This window comes from Triturus cristatus, chromosome 3_2 (assembly GCF_964204655.1).
Source record: "Triturus cristatus chromosome 3_2, aTriCri1.1, whole genome shotgun sequence".
Taxonomy (NCBI): Eukaryota; Metazoa; Chordata; class Amphibia; order Caudata; family Salamandridae; genus Triturus; species Triturus cristatus.
The window spans coordinates 922492151-922508311 of record NC_140584.1 but is presented as its reverse complement, the minus strand read 5'-3'; the positions used below and the strand labels follow the sequence as shown (position 1 = coordinate 922508311).

Below are 16161 nucleotides of genomic sequence, written 5' to 3'. Positions count from 1 at the left end.
AAAGTCAAATCAGAATGCAGTCAATCCTCATCGATCCAAGGCTTTTGAGGGATGTGGAAGACAAGAACATGCTGTTCGTGCACACGGATCCTTCCTGTTTAAAAAACATGTGCGTTATTTTTTGATGTGTTACGGTGCTTTTGTACTGTTTTATTGTGTATACTTTCATGGATGTTACAATACATCCGAATAAAGTTTTATTGATTGATTGAAGTGCAACCATTGATTTTTTAAGAACTACAATTTATTTGGTCTTTGAAAATTCACATCTTGACTTGTGTATGTTTGATTTTTGTTGTTTCGGTCTTGTTTTATTCAGATAAATATTGGCTATTTTTCTAAACTGGTGTGGGTGTGTCTCCTAATTACCATGACTAAAGTGAGGGTCCCTACTTGGACAGGGTGCAGACCTCTGCCAACTAGAGACTTCATTTCTAACAATACTGTTTCTGCTTATCCTCTCTAGTTTCTATGTTAGCTTCTTCCTCATGATACAAGCATCCTAAGTACTTTGTATACATGTGGCTGTGCAGCGGACTTAACTGAATGCACCCAAACCCACTAAGTTGTTTTAAATGTGTAGATAAAATCCTCTGGAAACCCAAATAGGACTTTCCACCTCATTTGCTGAACTTCCATTCTCACTAAAACTTTCTTGGGGTAATGTGTTCCACAAATTCTTATGTTCACCCACCCCATTAAACATGCCTCCCCTTTCATCACAAACAAAGCACCTGAAGTGGTATTCCCGGGGAACTGTAGAATAACAGAAAACACCCCAACACTTCAATAGGTATTTTCCACTATGGTATTGATTTAAACTATGGTTTACTTAATGGTCTCTGCCTAAATATTTTTCATTGCTGTTCCCTAATCAACGTACAAGGAGATCCATAAACTTCTATCATTCTTACACTCATGCCATAATAAGATCCAATCACTCTACAACCATCCATTTGCAATACATAATCTTCCTGCGCATATTCTTGAGCAGATTTCCTAACCTTGGTGATTGCTAATGTGTTAACCTGTTTCCTTTCTCCAATTCTCTACCTGGGCATAGTGTCCCCTTTTTGTTGCACTTACTGCTATAATAGTTTATAATATCCAAGAGATTTCTGCTGCTGCAAATGTAACATTCTATATTAAATTTCTTACTCCCAGTTCCACCCTATGATTTATATTTTAATTCTAGTTTCATGGTGTGAAAATTTTTAACTTACTGCTCTTTAAAAACACTTCTCGAGTACTGCAGTATTTTCCATTCCTCAAGTTATTTCTGCGGTCTCATCCAAGAAGGGGTCTTGAGTAAACAGTCATTCTTGGACTTTTGTGTAATTTATTTTTTCTAGGAGTTTATCTCACATCATTTTGTCCTGGGATGAGTCATATGAACAATTGTTACTTACCTGTAAACAGGTGGTTCTCCAGTATTGGTGTCTTTCATAGATTCACATGCTTGAATATTCCCCGTCGTCGGAGTGGGAGTCCCACGGTAAATAATATAGCAATATATACAGCCATAATATATATATATATACATACATATATACATATACATAAGTAATCATATAAAAACAGAGATATAAGTAAGTGATGACATCAAGAATGTCCCTATATGAAATCTCCATAGAGATACATGGAAAGAGAAAAAAGGACATTCGCAGTCTATCTCTGTCATTATGTTAGTCCAAACTACGGCCAATCAGGCGCCAGCTCCTCTCTAGAACCTTCTCCTCAGAGCTCCTCACCTCAGATTTTCGTAGCACCAAAGTGACTTTAGAGTGTATGAGGAGAAGAGAGCCTCTGAAGGGAGGAGGGAGGGTCGCATGTGAATCTATGAAAGACACCAATACTGGAGAACCACCCGTTTACAGGTAAGTAACAATTGTTCTTCTCCGGTATTGGGGTGTCTTTCATAGATTCACATGCTTGAATATAGAATAGCTAGCAGTAACAATTATTATTGTTTCCATAGTTATAACAGCACTAAACAGTTGTAATGCCAATCAATATCCTTATATATATGATATTACTGAATATCTATATAAGTGTAAATGAACCATTATCTCAACAGTAAATGAAAACAATATGGAGGAGGGAAGGAAGAGGCTCACCTTATTTAAAAAGATTGCGTAGCACTGCCTGTCCCACTGCAGCGTCCTCCTCGCTTAAAGTTGCCAAGCAGTAGTGCTTAGTAAACGTGTGTCTGGTCGACCACGTAGCTGCTCTGCAGATGTGTTGCACAGGTACTCCAGCAAATAAGGCGGTAGATGATGATATTGCCCTAGTCGAGTGTGCTCTCACTGAAGACTGCAGAGGTTTGTTTGCCTTTTGGTGGCAGAAAACAATAGCTGCCGAAATCCAGCGTGCAATCGTCGGCTTAGTAACCTGACGTCCTTTATGACAGCGTCCATACGCTATAAAGAGTTGATCAGATTTTCGAAACGAAGCTGTCTTACTGATGTAGAACTTTAAACATCTCTTCACGGCCAAAGAATGCAATCTTTGCTCTGCAGGTGTCTGAGGATTAGCAAAGAAAGTCTTTAATATCACTGGCTCGTAAATATGAAAATCCGTAGGTACCTTGGGTAGGAATGATGGATTGGTACGCAACACTACAGCATCCGGTTTGAACTGCAGGAACGGAGGTTTGATGGTAAAAGCATGAATGTCACTGACACGACGTGCAGACGTTAGTGCCAGAAGTAGGGCCACCTTCCAAGATAGATATTTTAAGTCAGCCTTGTGAATGGGCTCGAACGGTGGTCTCATCAATTGCGCCAACACAATGTTAAGATGCCACAACGGAGGAGGGCGCCGAATTGGCGGAAATTTTCTAAACAAGCCTTTAAAGAATTGACGGATTATTCTTGAGGAACAAAGGGAATTTGATCCATCCTGTCGGAAACGGGAAATTGCCGCTAGGAAAACCCGTAAGGTTGCGTGAGACAGTCCAGAACTAGCTAGGTGCAAGAAGAATGGTAGTAATTGGTGCGCCGTGGAATGTATCGGGTGGACTCCATTAGAAGCACACCAGTGGCAGAACCTTTTCCATTTAAACTTGTACGTCCTGACCGTAGAGGGTGCTCTTGCTTGGGCCAAAATATCCCTACAATCCTGTGGGATGTCTAAATGGGCAAACTCATGGTGTTCAGGTTCCAGGCCGATAAGCTCAGTGAGGAGGGATTCGGATGACAGATTCTCCCTTCGCTCATCGTGAGCAGATCTGCCCGATGTTGCAGGAGGATTGGTTGGCATTGAGACAGCAGGAGCAGTTATGAGAACCACGCCTGTCGGGGCCAGCGTGGGGCTATTAGAATCAGGTGGCAAGGTTGTCTCTTCATCTTCCAAAGTACCCGAGGTATGAGGGGAATTGGAGGAAAAGCGTACGCAAATAGATTGCACCAGTTCATCAGAAGGGCATTTCCCTGCGATTCTTTGTGGGGATGCCAGCTTGCGTAATTGCGGCATTTCCGGTTCTCCGGAGTAGCAAAGAGATCCAGCCGCGGACGACCCCATTGTTGGAATATCCTCTCCAGAGTTGGTTGGTGTAACTCCCACTCGTGGGTCGAAGAAGAGGACCTGCTCAGGGAATCCGCTAAGACATTGGATACTCCTGGTAGATGAACTGCTGTAATCATGATTTGGTGATTGAGCGATCAGTCCCAAATTGATTGAGCTAACTTGGACAGACTTGGAGATTTCGTTCCGCCCTGTTTGTTTACATAGTGCATACAGGTTGTGTTGTCTGTCTGTATTAGCACTGATTCTCCTTGGATCAAAGGTAGAAATGATTTTAGAGCCAGAAAAATGGCCATCAGCTCCAACCTGTTGATGTGCCAAGCTCTTTGATGTGTGGACCACCTTCCTTTTACCGAGAGATCTTCCAAATGAGCGCCCCATCCCTCTAATGAGGCGTCTGTCGTGATTGTCCTGTCCGGCGTCACCGACAGAAATGATGTGCCTTCTGGCAAGTTGTCTGGAATTGTCCACCATGCGAGAGCAGACCTCATTTGATCTGTGACACATACCATGTCGTGAAAAGATCCCGTTACTTGACGCCACTGAGCATCCAGTGCTTCCTGAATAGGACGTGTTCTCAGCCTGCAATGAGGAATCAAGGCAATGGACGATGACGCCATCCCCAGAAACGATTTTAACAGTCTCACAGAAACTGACTCTTTTGACCTGATCACAGTGACCAGTCGCAGTATCTTCTGTAGACGCTCCTGGGAGAGAAACGCTTTTGCTGATACCGTCTCCAGAGTTGCTCCCAGAAAATCCCTTTTTTGTGAAGGGTAAATTTGGGATTTTGCTGCATTTACAGAAAGACCTAATGAGCGAAACACGTCCTGGCATAGAAGCGTGTGTTGTCGCAGGTGAGTGCTTGACTGGGATTTCAGGAGAAAATCGTCGAGATATGGAAATATTTGCACTCCCTGGAGTCGCAGAAACGCTATCACTGGGGCTAGTACCTTCGTGAACACTCGAGGGGCCGAGCGCAGACCAAACGGTAACACTTTGAATTGGAAATTGTGTTGACCCACTCGAAAACGCAGGAACTTCCGATGCCGTTGTAATATAGGGATATGAAAATAGGCATCCTGGAGATCTATCGTTGCCATGAAATCTTCCTGCAAGAGTAAACGCAAGATCTCTACTAGCGTCATCATACGAAAGGACTGGCTCTTTAGATATTTGTTTAGTGCCCTCAGATCGAGGATGGGCCTCCACTCTCCGTTCTTCTTTGTGATCAGGAAGAACCGGGAATAAAATCCTTTTCCCCTTTGAGATACTGGCACTGATTCTATAGCTCCTTTTTGCTTTAGAAGTCGAACTTGATGTAAAAGTTCTTTGATGTGAGCTGGTGGTGGTCCGGAAGGTGGTGTGGGCGGAGGGAATTTGGTGAATTCTAAAGCGTGTCCTTTTTTCACAATGTCCAAAACCCAACGGTCCCTTGTGATGGAGGACCATTGAGAAAAGAACAGAGAGATTCGACCTCCAACCTTGTCTGTCCGGTAAGAGTCACTGTCTCTTTGACCCGTTTCCTCTGTATGAGGATTTCCCTCTATACGACTTGGAGGCCTGCTGTCGTGATGACTGCTGGTGCTGGCCATACGAATATCGGTTGGATCCTTGATTATAGGGTCTGTACTGATTATTACCCCTTCGAAAATTTGAGGAGGTGCCACGTCCGCGTGCACCACGAAAATGTTGTCTTTGAAATTGTAGATTTCCTAAAGATCTAGCAGTCTCAGTATCCTTCATTATGGACTGGAGTGCTTCATCGACGTGACTACCAAATAACGCCTCTCCGTCATAAGCCATGTCTAGGATCATGGACTGAACCTCCTGGCGAAAGGATGTTGATTTTAACCATCCTTGCCTGCGCAGAACAGCCGCTCCGGCAAGCTGACGGAAACCCGTGCATGCGATGTCCACTGCACAATCAATTATTTCCGCAGATGTTGCTTCTCCCTCTTGGAGCAATTTCATTGCTTCAACTTTAGATGGCTCTGGCAATTCTTGAACCAAATCTGAAATGTCAGCCCACACTTGTCGGTCATAGCGACCCAAGATGGCCAAGGCATTAGCCGCTCTAACCACAGTAGAAGCCATTGAAGAAAACTTACGCCCTATGGCATCCATTCAACGTCCGTCACGATCTGGTGGCGCGGTGATAGTAGACGCAGGATTTTTCGCCCTACGTTGTGCTGCCTGCGTAACGACTGACTCAGGTCTAGCCTGACCCGTGAGGCTTGCTGGGGTTCCTAGTGGTGCCTTATACTTCTTTTCTAGTCGAGACACCTGTGCTGGCAAGGTATTTGGTGTCTTCATCAACTTCTTGCCTTCTTCCCGAATAAATTCCACAATGGGAATAGTACGAGTTTGTTTAAAAGGTTGACTCTTGAAATCATAAAGGAAACAATCTTCCTCTCTGCGCTCCGTTGTGAGTTTAAAACGGTGTGCCGCCCTTTCCATTAGTTGGTGAAAATTCGCTATATCCACTGGAGGTGAATCACCAGATACTATCTGAGAAGGGGATGGTGTCTGTGCCTGGTAATCGTCCCACTCCGCCATATCATCATCGTCGTTATCAACATCCCCATCATCATCTGGGATTTCACCCTCTTCCGTTTCTCGAGGGGCTTCCTCCACAGGCTCCGAGTGAGGTAACAATCTCTCAGGAACCTGTCTTGGTGGTGCAGATGGTATCAAAATTAAAGGATTTCCAATTGGTAACGGCGGTATATTAGTCGGAACCACAGGAGTTAACGGTACCTCAGACCGTTGTGGAGATAGAGGAAAACGTTGGTTATAATCGTCCAACATGCGTTGGAGATTAGTTATGAGCGACAATGGCAGAGTCGCCGTTGTATGCCTCACAGGGACCTGCTGAACGTAATTTGGATCCTCATCCTCACTACTGTCGTCCTGGCATTTAATTATTAAGTTGGATGGGCTTTGCGCCGTTCCAAAAGACTCTGGTAAACCTTCAGACTCCTGATCCGAATCCGTTGCAAATAATAGTGATGGAAGCTGCGCATCCTCTACAGGAATAATCTCTTCTTGCCTATCTAGGCTAGTACTAGGTGGCAATGGCATCAAGGGAACCCCAGTGAAAGATGAAACCGGCGTTGAAGTCGCGGGAGGTATTTGCTCACTCATTGACCTCTGGGCAGATGATATTCTGTTCACCCTTATCTTTATGCATGAACCTGCCGTCGACTGCTGCATGGTATGCACTGCGGATGTCTTCGGGGAGGGCCTCATCGACGGAGCTATCATCGATGGAACGATGGTCGACGGAACAGTCGTCGACGAAATTTTTGTCAACGAACTCGACGTCGACGGAGCCGTCGTCGACGAAGCCTTCGTCGACGAGGCCGCCGCCGACGGCGGAGCCACCGTCGACAGAGCCACCGTCGACGGAATCTTCTTCGTCGACGGAGTGGACGTCGACGAGATCGTCGACGGAGTCGATTTCACACTCTTCGTCGACGGAACCTTTGCCTTCTTCGTTGACGACGATGTAATGGGCAATATAGAAGTTACCGACCTTGAGGTACTGATGGTTACCGTCGACGAGGATAACGTCGACAGAACACTCGTCGACGAAGACGCAGCTGATGTCGTCGTCAGAGTCACCGTCGACGACCCGGACACTGCAGATCTCGTCGTCGGTAGAATCGCCGACGAGGCGGCCAGTCTTTTTCCTGAGGACTGGGAAGTAGACGCCTCAACAGACTGAGAACTATGTCCCGAAGCCGACAAAACAGTAGGTGAGACAGCAGATGTGACAGCTGTCAGAGTCAAAGACAGTTTCTTTTTCTTCAGGAAAGGAGATGGTAACTCCTGCACACTACTGCGCTTAGAGGCTGTCTGAGAGCGACCAGAAAGAAGACTTTCCATATCAGAAACTGGGTCTTCTTTATCCTTCAGTCTCTGTAGCCATATTAAGAGACGGCCTTCTCTGTCTTTCAAAGTCTTTGAAGAAAAGGTTCTACAAAATTTACATTTTGCCACTTCATGATCTGGGTACAAACAGTAAATACACTTACTGTGTGGGTCCTCAGAAAATAAACGCAGCTTTCCACACGAAGAACAAGGTCTAAACAAAGATTTCTTACTTGAAGACATTCTGACTGACAAAAACTGAGCAGAGCTCAGGGAGACTCCCTGTCACACGACGTGCGGTAGAAAATCTGAGGTGAGGAGCTCTGAGGAGAAGGTTCTAGAGAGGAGCTGGCGCCTGATTGGCCGTAGTTTGGACTAACATAATGACAGAGATAGACTGCGAATGTCCTTTTTTCTCTTTCCATGTATCTCTATGGAGATTTCATATAGGGACATTCTTGATGTCATCACTTACTTATATCTCAGTTTTTATATGATTACTTATGTATATGTATATATATATATATATATATATATATATATATTATGGCTGTATATATTGCTATATTATTTACCGTGGGACTCCCACTCCGACGACGGGGAATATTCAAGCATGTGAATCTATGAAAGACACCCCAATACTGGAGAAATGTATGTACCAATTAAGGACATGAACAGCTGCGACATACCCCTCTAAGGCTCTACGGGCACTTGAACCCTTTGAAAAAATATGCGCATCTCTAGAACTGCTTTCTTGCATACCAAAAGGTTCCTATCTGCAGATCCATTTGTCTCAACCCCAATCCAGCAACACCTTACCACAAAGAAAAGACAGTGCATAACAGATGACCAAACAATTTCTTGATGTGACAAGACAATCCCGGGCATTTGAATCCACTAGTTAATTCGTGGCATAAACCCAATAACAATTTAAAGATAAATGAATGTTGAGCATTCGAAGCATGGAATTGGGTACAAGTAGGAAAAGGGTATTGCCTGAAATTTTTGCTTTAGCGCCCGTGCCATTATTGGGGTGAGTCCTGTTCCATTGTCCTTGTTCTCTCTGTCATATATAGGAGTACCTCCTGGGCTTCTGAAAAAAAACATAAGAAAAAAAACCAAGAGGGTCAATTTTGTTGTCTAAATCTATACACTCCTTAATATCACAAACAAGCTGGGACGTCCTTGCATCCAGGAGAGGACCATTTTATGTATTTTATTTATGATGTTTTATATAGTCTATCTCTTATATCCACTGGGTGTCAGAGCACCTTACTATCAATATACTATCATATAGGAAATCATTAAACGGTAAAAAGATAACAAATGGAAGTGATATTAAAGAAATATCTACATAATTGGAGCACTGGGGAATACAGACTTATACAGATGGAGTAGTTTCTTTTCTGTAACTCCAGTTCTGTAGTAGGGGTATCTCTGTGATAGTCATAATCTAGTGAATAGTCCCGCCCATGTGCGGGGACCCCGGAGCAATAACAAATAATCTCTTAAGGTGTCAAATCATGCAGACCTGCATCCACCTTTAAGAGAGAATTTAATTTAAAGACAGATAATGCAGCCTATATCCACAGGCTACACTGTCCAGTACTTCAACTAGAAAATTCCACCAACATCCACAAACAGCACTGCCTGTCCAGCTTTTCTCCACAAGGGAAAAAACCCTGCCTCTACCAGCAAAAGCCTCTGGAATGATAGAGAGGAAGGAATGGACAGACAAGCCCCATAGGCTGCTATTATGTGGCTCAGAACAGGATACTGTGCCTTTAAGAAAACTTTCCAGAACTTTCCCAGTATCCCAGAATGCACAGCAGGTCCCTTTTACTTTCAGTTCTTTTTGAAGGCGTAGCACGCCAGACCTGTAGCATTCCTTACATGAATAATCATCTCTCCACCGGGGAGGAGGGCGGGCGCTTAGGACTATCACAGAGATACCCCTACTACAGAACTGGAGTTACAGAAAAGAAACTACTCCTTCTGTAGTAGGGGATCTCTGTGTATAGTCATAATCTAGTGAATAGAATGACAAGCCCATCCCCACACAAAAACTGCGGTGGAGAAGATACAAAACAATACCACTACTGTGCGAACAGATTTCGCAGCGAAGCCTGCCCAACCTGAGCATCTGCCCTGGCATCCGCGTCCAGACAGTAATGCGCAGCAAAGGTATGGACCGACTTCCAAGTGGCCGCCTTGCATATTTCTGCAATGGGAACATTACGCAGCAAAGCAATCGTGGCAGCTTTGCCCCTGGTGGAATGAGCCTTAGGTTTACCCCCTAAGGTCTTATTAGCCTTTTGATAACACAATTGTATGCAGGACACAATCCACCGAGAGATGGACTGCTTAGAGGTCGCGAGACCGGTCCTGACTGATCCATAATTAATAAACAATTGGTCTGACCTACGAATATCCTTGGTCTTATCAAGATAAAATTTCAACACCCTCCGAACATCCAGGGAATGGAGAGACCTTTCCGCTGGCGAAGAGGGATTCTGAAAGAACGTAGGTAAAGTTATGGTCTGGTTAAAATGAAAATCAGAGATAACCTTAGGAAGAAATTTAGGGCGAGTACGCATAACAACCTTAGCAGCGTGAAATACAGTATAAGGTTCTTGACAACATAATGCCTGAAGTTCACTTACCCTGCGGGCCGATGTAATGGCCACTAGGAACGCCGCCTTCCAGGATAGGTGCTGCAACGAAGCCTTGTGAATGGGTTCAAAAGGCTCCTTCATCAGTCTGGACAGCACCACATTCAAGTCCCAGGAAGGCGAGGGAAGTCTGACAGGAGGAAACACTTTCTTTAAGCCTTCCAAAAAATCTTTGACCACAGGGATCTGAAAGAAGGAAGTCTGTGAAGGGCATTTCCTGTAAGCTGTCAAAGCAGCCAGATGAACCTTAATGGAAAGGAAATTAAGGCCGGACTGCGCCAAATGTAAAAGATATGGAAGGATGACATCTTCCTTACATGTCGTAGGGTCAAAGCTCTTGGACTTGCACCAGATACAGAACCTCTTCCACTTGTAGGCATAGGACGTCCTAGTGGAAGGCCGTTTAGACTCCTTCAGTATGTCCATACAATCTTCTGGTAGATTCAAATGGCCATATTGCACTATCTCAGGAGCCATGCCGCCAAACTCAAAGACGAGAGGTTGGGGTGCACCATCTGCCCCCCGAACTTCGCGAGAAGGTCCGGCCTGCACGGCAGCCGTATGTGAGGAAGGAGCGACCGGTGAAGTAGGTCCGTGAACCACCACTGTCTGGGCCATTCCGGAGCAATCAGGATCATCCGAGCCCCTGACTGGGACAGTTTGATGAGCACCGCCGGAATCAGGGGAATGGGTGGAAAAGCGTACAGAAAGCTGTTCGGCCAGTCGATCCATAGCGCATTCCCCAGCGTTCCCCGCTGGTAGTACATGGATGCAAAGTTTCGGAATTTGCTGTTTTCGGCGGTGGCGAACAGATCTACGTCTGGAGTCCCCCACCTTGCGAAGACTTCTCCTAGTACTTCGTCGTTTATGACCCATTCGTGGTTTTCCTGAATCAGTCTGCTCAGTGCGTCCGCCTGAACATTCTGCACCCCTGGCAGATGCGTGCCTGTAATCGTCAGTCCTCGGGCCAGAAGCCAGTGCCAGATCGCCTGCGCCTCCTGAGACAGAGTGCGCGATCTCGACCCCCCCTGCTTGTTGAGGTAATACATAGTGGTTGTATTGTCCGTCTGTATCAGCAGCGAGTTGGTCTGGAAGGACGGAAGGAAGGCCTTCAACGCCAGGATGACAGCTCTGAGTTCCAGGAAATTGATGTGATACGTCGACTCCAATGGGGACCAGTTTCCTTGAATCTGCAATTCCCCGGAATGCGCTCCCCAGCCTTGGAGAGACGCATCCGTCACGACATTCTTCGTGGGAATGTCCTTGTGGAAGGGAACCCCCCTGAGGAGGTTCTCCGCCGAACACCACCACTTCAGAGACTGAAGAGCATGTAGAGACAGCCGTATCTTGTCGTCCCAAGAACCTGTCTTCTGATCCCACTGATCCTCGAAGCACTCCTGCAGTGGTCTCATGTGCAGCCATGCGTGAGGCGTGAGGAAGATACAGGAGGCCATCGATCCCAGCAGTGAAGACACCTTCCTCACTGTCGTCGATGGAGCAGTCCTGAGGTCCTGAGCCTTCCGAAGGAGTGATAACCGTCCGTCCTCCGAAGGAGACACGCTTGCTGACCGCGTATCGATGGAGGCTCCCAAGTATTGTATGCACTAGACCGGAGTCGGGACCGATTTGGACATGTTGACGTGTAACCCCAGCTTGTGCAAGAGAGCGCACGTCCACCGGAAGTGTTCTTGCGCTTCCGAGAAGGATGAGGCCTTGATCAACCAATCATCCAGGTACGGGTAGACAAACACCTTGTTCCTCCGCAGGTGTGCCGCCACCACCGCCATGCACTTCGAGAAAGTCCTGGGCGCAGACTTTAGCCCGAATGGCAGTACTGTGTATTGATAGTGATTGGCGCCGACTTGGAATCGCAGGAACTTCCTGTGCTTCCGTGCAATGGGCACATGGAAGTACGCATCCTGTAGATCTATGGCACAGAGCCAGTCTCCCCGTTGCAGCGGAGGGTAAATCTGATGCAACGATAGCATGCGAAACTTCTCTCTGCGAATCCATTTGTTTGCCTGTCGCAAATCCAGAATGGGCCTGAACTCGTTCTTGTCCTTCTTGCGAACGAGGAAGAACCGAGAGTACAGACCTCTTCCCCTTTGAGACAGAGGTACCTCTTCTACCACCTTTTTTCTCAACAAGATGTCTGCCTCCGCCTGGAGCTCTCGCAGCTGAAACTGAGAGCTTACCGGCGGAATCGCTGGAGGCAGGCTGACAAACCGAAGACTGTATCCATTGCAAACAATATTCAGCACCCACTTGTCTTGAGTAATTTTTCTCCACTCTGCCGGAAAAAATTGAATGCTTCCCCCCACTGGAGTGGGTAACGGTTGCAGGGGAAGTAGCCGCTCAGGGTCGAGACCCGGCCGGGCCCTTGGTTGTAGTAGCGGCCTGCTGGCCTCCTCTACCCTTCTGGCGTTTTTGGAAGGGTTTCCGGAACTGCTGCTGTTGGTGCTGCTGCTGTCCCAAACCCTGCCCACGCCCTCTGCCCGTAGACCCGAACCGTCTCTGGAACGGGCGCTTCTTCTTCTCGGCCTTCTCCAACCCGACAGCCGTCAGGGTCTCCGCCTCCGTCTTCATGCGGGCCATCTCATCATCCGCATGTTTACCAAACAGAGTTTCCCCCGAGAAGGGCAAATTGGCTACTCTGTGCTGAGCCTCTGGCTTGAGCGACGTCAGGCGCAGCCAAGAGTGACGCCTTTGGTGGACGCCATGACAGTAGGCGTGCGCCGCCAACAATGAGACATCCCCTGCCGCACTGATGACCTGGTTCAAAACCAGCATACCCTCTCGCACCGTTTCCAGGAAGTCCTCCTTCCTGTCCCGAGGCAGCAGGTCCGCATACTGTTGGAGGGACTCCCACAGGGCCCGGTCGTAACGCCCCAACAGCGCCCCCGCACTCGCCGCCTTCATGGCGGTAGACGCGGTCCCACACACCTTCCTGCCCGCAGAGTCCAGCCAGCGGCTTTCCTTGTCGGGCGGGACCGTCGATGAAGGAGCTGTCGCATGCTGTTTCCTCGCCGCCGTCACGATGACAGAGTCCGGCTTCGGGTCCATCCTTAAAAAAGCAGGGTCCGAGTCCGGGGCCCGATACTTTTTCAGGAGCCGTGAGGGGCGGATTTTGTCACCGCGGGAGTGAGGAACAACTCCAACGCGGGTTCCACCAGCCCGGCACTAGAGGCAGCAGGGGGCGAGACAGGTGTTTTTTGTGTAGAGTCTCGAATATCACGGACGTCGTGGGTGTCGGTACCGTCACCGTGATCCCCAACTTGGCTGCACCCCTCAGCAGCACCTCCTGGAAGGAGACTAGATCGTCCACAGGAGACACCCTAGTCCCCGGTGAGTCCGACAGCGTCGGTGAGAAATCCCTGGCCGAGGACCGTGTGCGCGACCTGGACCTGTGCCTCCTATGGCGCCGTCCTGATGTTGATGACGACGACCGCCTATGGCTCCGCGACCTTCTCCTCCTGACGGAGCGGGAGCGCGACCTCCTCGGCTTCGGCCTGTCCGCCGGTCTAGCCGGGCCCGGCGACCGTGGATGTCGCGGCCTCGGAGTCCCCTGCGGTGGAGTCGGATACCTGGGCAGGGAGACCGACCGCGGAGGAACTGCAGGTGGCCCCAACGGAGTGCGAGGCGGTATAGACCGAGGAGGGGGAGGTGGAGGCGGTGACGCAGGCGGTGGTGGTGATGGCGGTGGAGGAGGAGGAGTCGGTGGTGGTGGTGGTGGTGGTGGCGGAGGTGGCGATGGCGTAGGGATCCGAGGAGGTGTATACACCACGGAGTACACCGATCCCGGCGACTCCGTTCCCCTCTTACTCCTGGCGTCAGGGCTCCCCCTGCGCCGTCTCGAAGACGAACCCTTTTGCTACGTCGGTCTCCTCCTCAATGTCGATCGCCTCCTCGACGTCGTTTGCCTCCTCGACGGCGACCGCCTTGACGGCGACCGCCTCGACGTCTATCTTCTCGACGTCGATCTTCTCGACGTCGATCTTCTCGACGTCGATCTTCTCGACGTCGATCTTCTCGACGTCGATCTTCTCGACGTCGATCTTCTCGACGTCGATCTTCTCGACGTCGATCTTCGTGACGTCGATCTTCGTGACGTCGATCGCCTCGACGGTGACCGCCGCCTCGACGGCGACCACCTTCTCTTCACCGACGGCGAGCGGCGCTCTCCCCTCGACGGCGAGCGCCGACGCCGGGCCTGATCTCGACGCCGATGGCTCGATGGCGACGTCGTCGCAGAAGATGCCGATGTCGTAGACGGCGGCCTGTTCAGCTCCTTCGACGTCGATCGTCGACGCCGCTTCTCCCCAGAGCCCTGGGGAGATGACGAACAGACCGTAGTCATCCCCCTCGACGCCACCGTCGACGCCCTCGACGTCGACGGGGAGTGGGGACGCTTGCTGGTCTTCCTGCCCCTGGGGAGCCCACCAGAGGCCTCAGCATGGGCAGAATCAGCCCCTCCAGACCCACCTCGTGCCTTCAGCCCTCTGTCCTCCAGGACCTGGAGCCTGATCTTCATCCTCTCTCTCAGGGTCCTGGCTGAAAAAGAGCGGCAGATCTCACACTCCTCAGGCACGTGGGACTGGGGAAGGCAGACGATGCACACCCTGTGTGGGTCTGACTTAGCCTTTTTCCTTTCACAATCAGGACACTTGTCGAACAAGCCAGGCATGCTGACAACACCAGAAGGAAAGGACTTTACTAACTCTAAATCACTTGAAAAGTAACAAATAAACCCTTGAAAAGGGAGAGCTCAATGCTCCAGGGTCCTGCTAGCAGGAGCCGGAAAAAAGAACGGAAAGTAAAAGGGACCTGCTGTGTATTCTGGGATACTGGGAAAGTTCTGGAAAGTTTTCTTAAAGGCACAGTATCCTGTTCTGAGCCACATAATGGCAGCCTATGGGGCTTGTCTGTCCATTCCTTCCTCTCTATCATTCCAGAGGCTTTTGCTGGTAGAGGCAGGGTTTTTTCCCTTGTGGAGAAAAGCTGGACAGGCCGTGCTGTTTGTGGATGTTGGTGGAATTTTCTAGTTGAAGTACTGGACAGTGTAGCCTGTGGATATAGGCTGCATTATCTGTCTTTAAATTAAATTCTCTCTTAAAGGTGGATGCAGGTCTGCATGATTTGACACCTTAAGAGATTATTTTTTATTGCTCCGGGGTCCCCGCACATGGGCGGGACTATTCACTAGATTATGACTATACACAGAGATCCCCTACTACAGAACCATAATATCCACATACATATACATTAGCTCTTTGCTGGAGTGAAACTGCAACTACTTCCAAGGTGAGTCTGAGAATAGCAACAAACCCTTGAGTTTGTGGGCACTGAGAAAATTACAAAGCAACCATGCCTTGAGCTGCTGACTCCCGACCCCTTGCGTTGGGTTAACTGCTATGTATACTGCTACACAGTAGTAGTGGACAATTATGCAATAGGAAACCATTTACAACAAACAGAAATCCATTTGTGGATAGCTGTGAGGCATAGATGGAATCATTCTCAGCCATAAACATAGCTTTAAGGCTGTAAATTGCTCTATGAATTGGGCCTTTAGTTGTGAATGATGGAAGCAGTGCTTTCTAGGTTGACCCACCAGTGATTGAATGAATTTCCCGAAAATTCGTATAAACTTTCCTTCAAAATTTCCATCTTTTTTGGTCTGGGATTGTGTAGTTTTGTGCCCTTTTTCGGAGGCGGAGCTTGGTAAGCTAGCAGCAGTGCTGAGCAGAGAATTATCTTTCACACTAAAGAAGTACATTCTGGGTCTGTTTCACAGACCGCCGAAGCGCAAGGTAGGGAATAGGCTCATAGACCTGGCGCTGGGATTAGCGAAACGCCGCATTACTATCGAATGGAAATCTAATAGGGGACCACAATTTGAGACCTGACACGGAGATGTCATTGTGTGGGCTGGGGCGGAAGGTAGATCACTCAGCTGGAAGGAATCTAAAGGTATGAGGAAGCTCCCCATTGCAGGCCAGTGGAGGGAAGCGCTGGCGACCTTGGAGAACCCTGAGGGACGGGGGACGGGTGAGACGGGTTCAGACTCAGACTCGGGCCCCGGTCGACA

At 48.5% G+C, this 16161-nt stretch overlaps 1 protein-coding gene across 9 annotated transcripts in view; it reads right to left on the bottom strand.

Annotated features, from left to right (window-relative positions):
- Positions 1 to 16161, bottom strand: part of PRR11 (proline rich 11) — a 242455-nt gene that overhangs the window by 13361 nt on the left and 212933 nt on the right. For all 9 annotated transcript variants that reach the window (XM_085649391.1, XM_085649394.1, XM_085649387.1 and 6 more), the window contains one exon: positions 8398 to 8494. In XM_085649391.1, coding sequence (XP_085505517.1) covers positions 8398 to 8494 — 97 coding nt within the window. The remainder of the gene's footprint in view (positions 1 to 8397; positions 8495 to 16161) is intronic.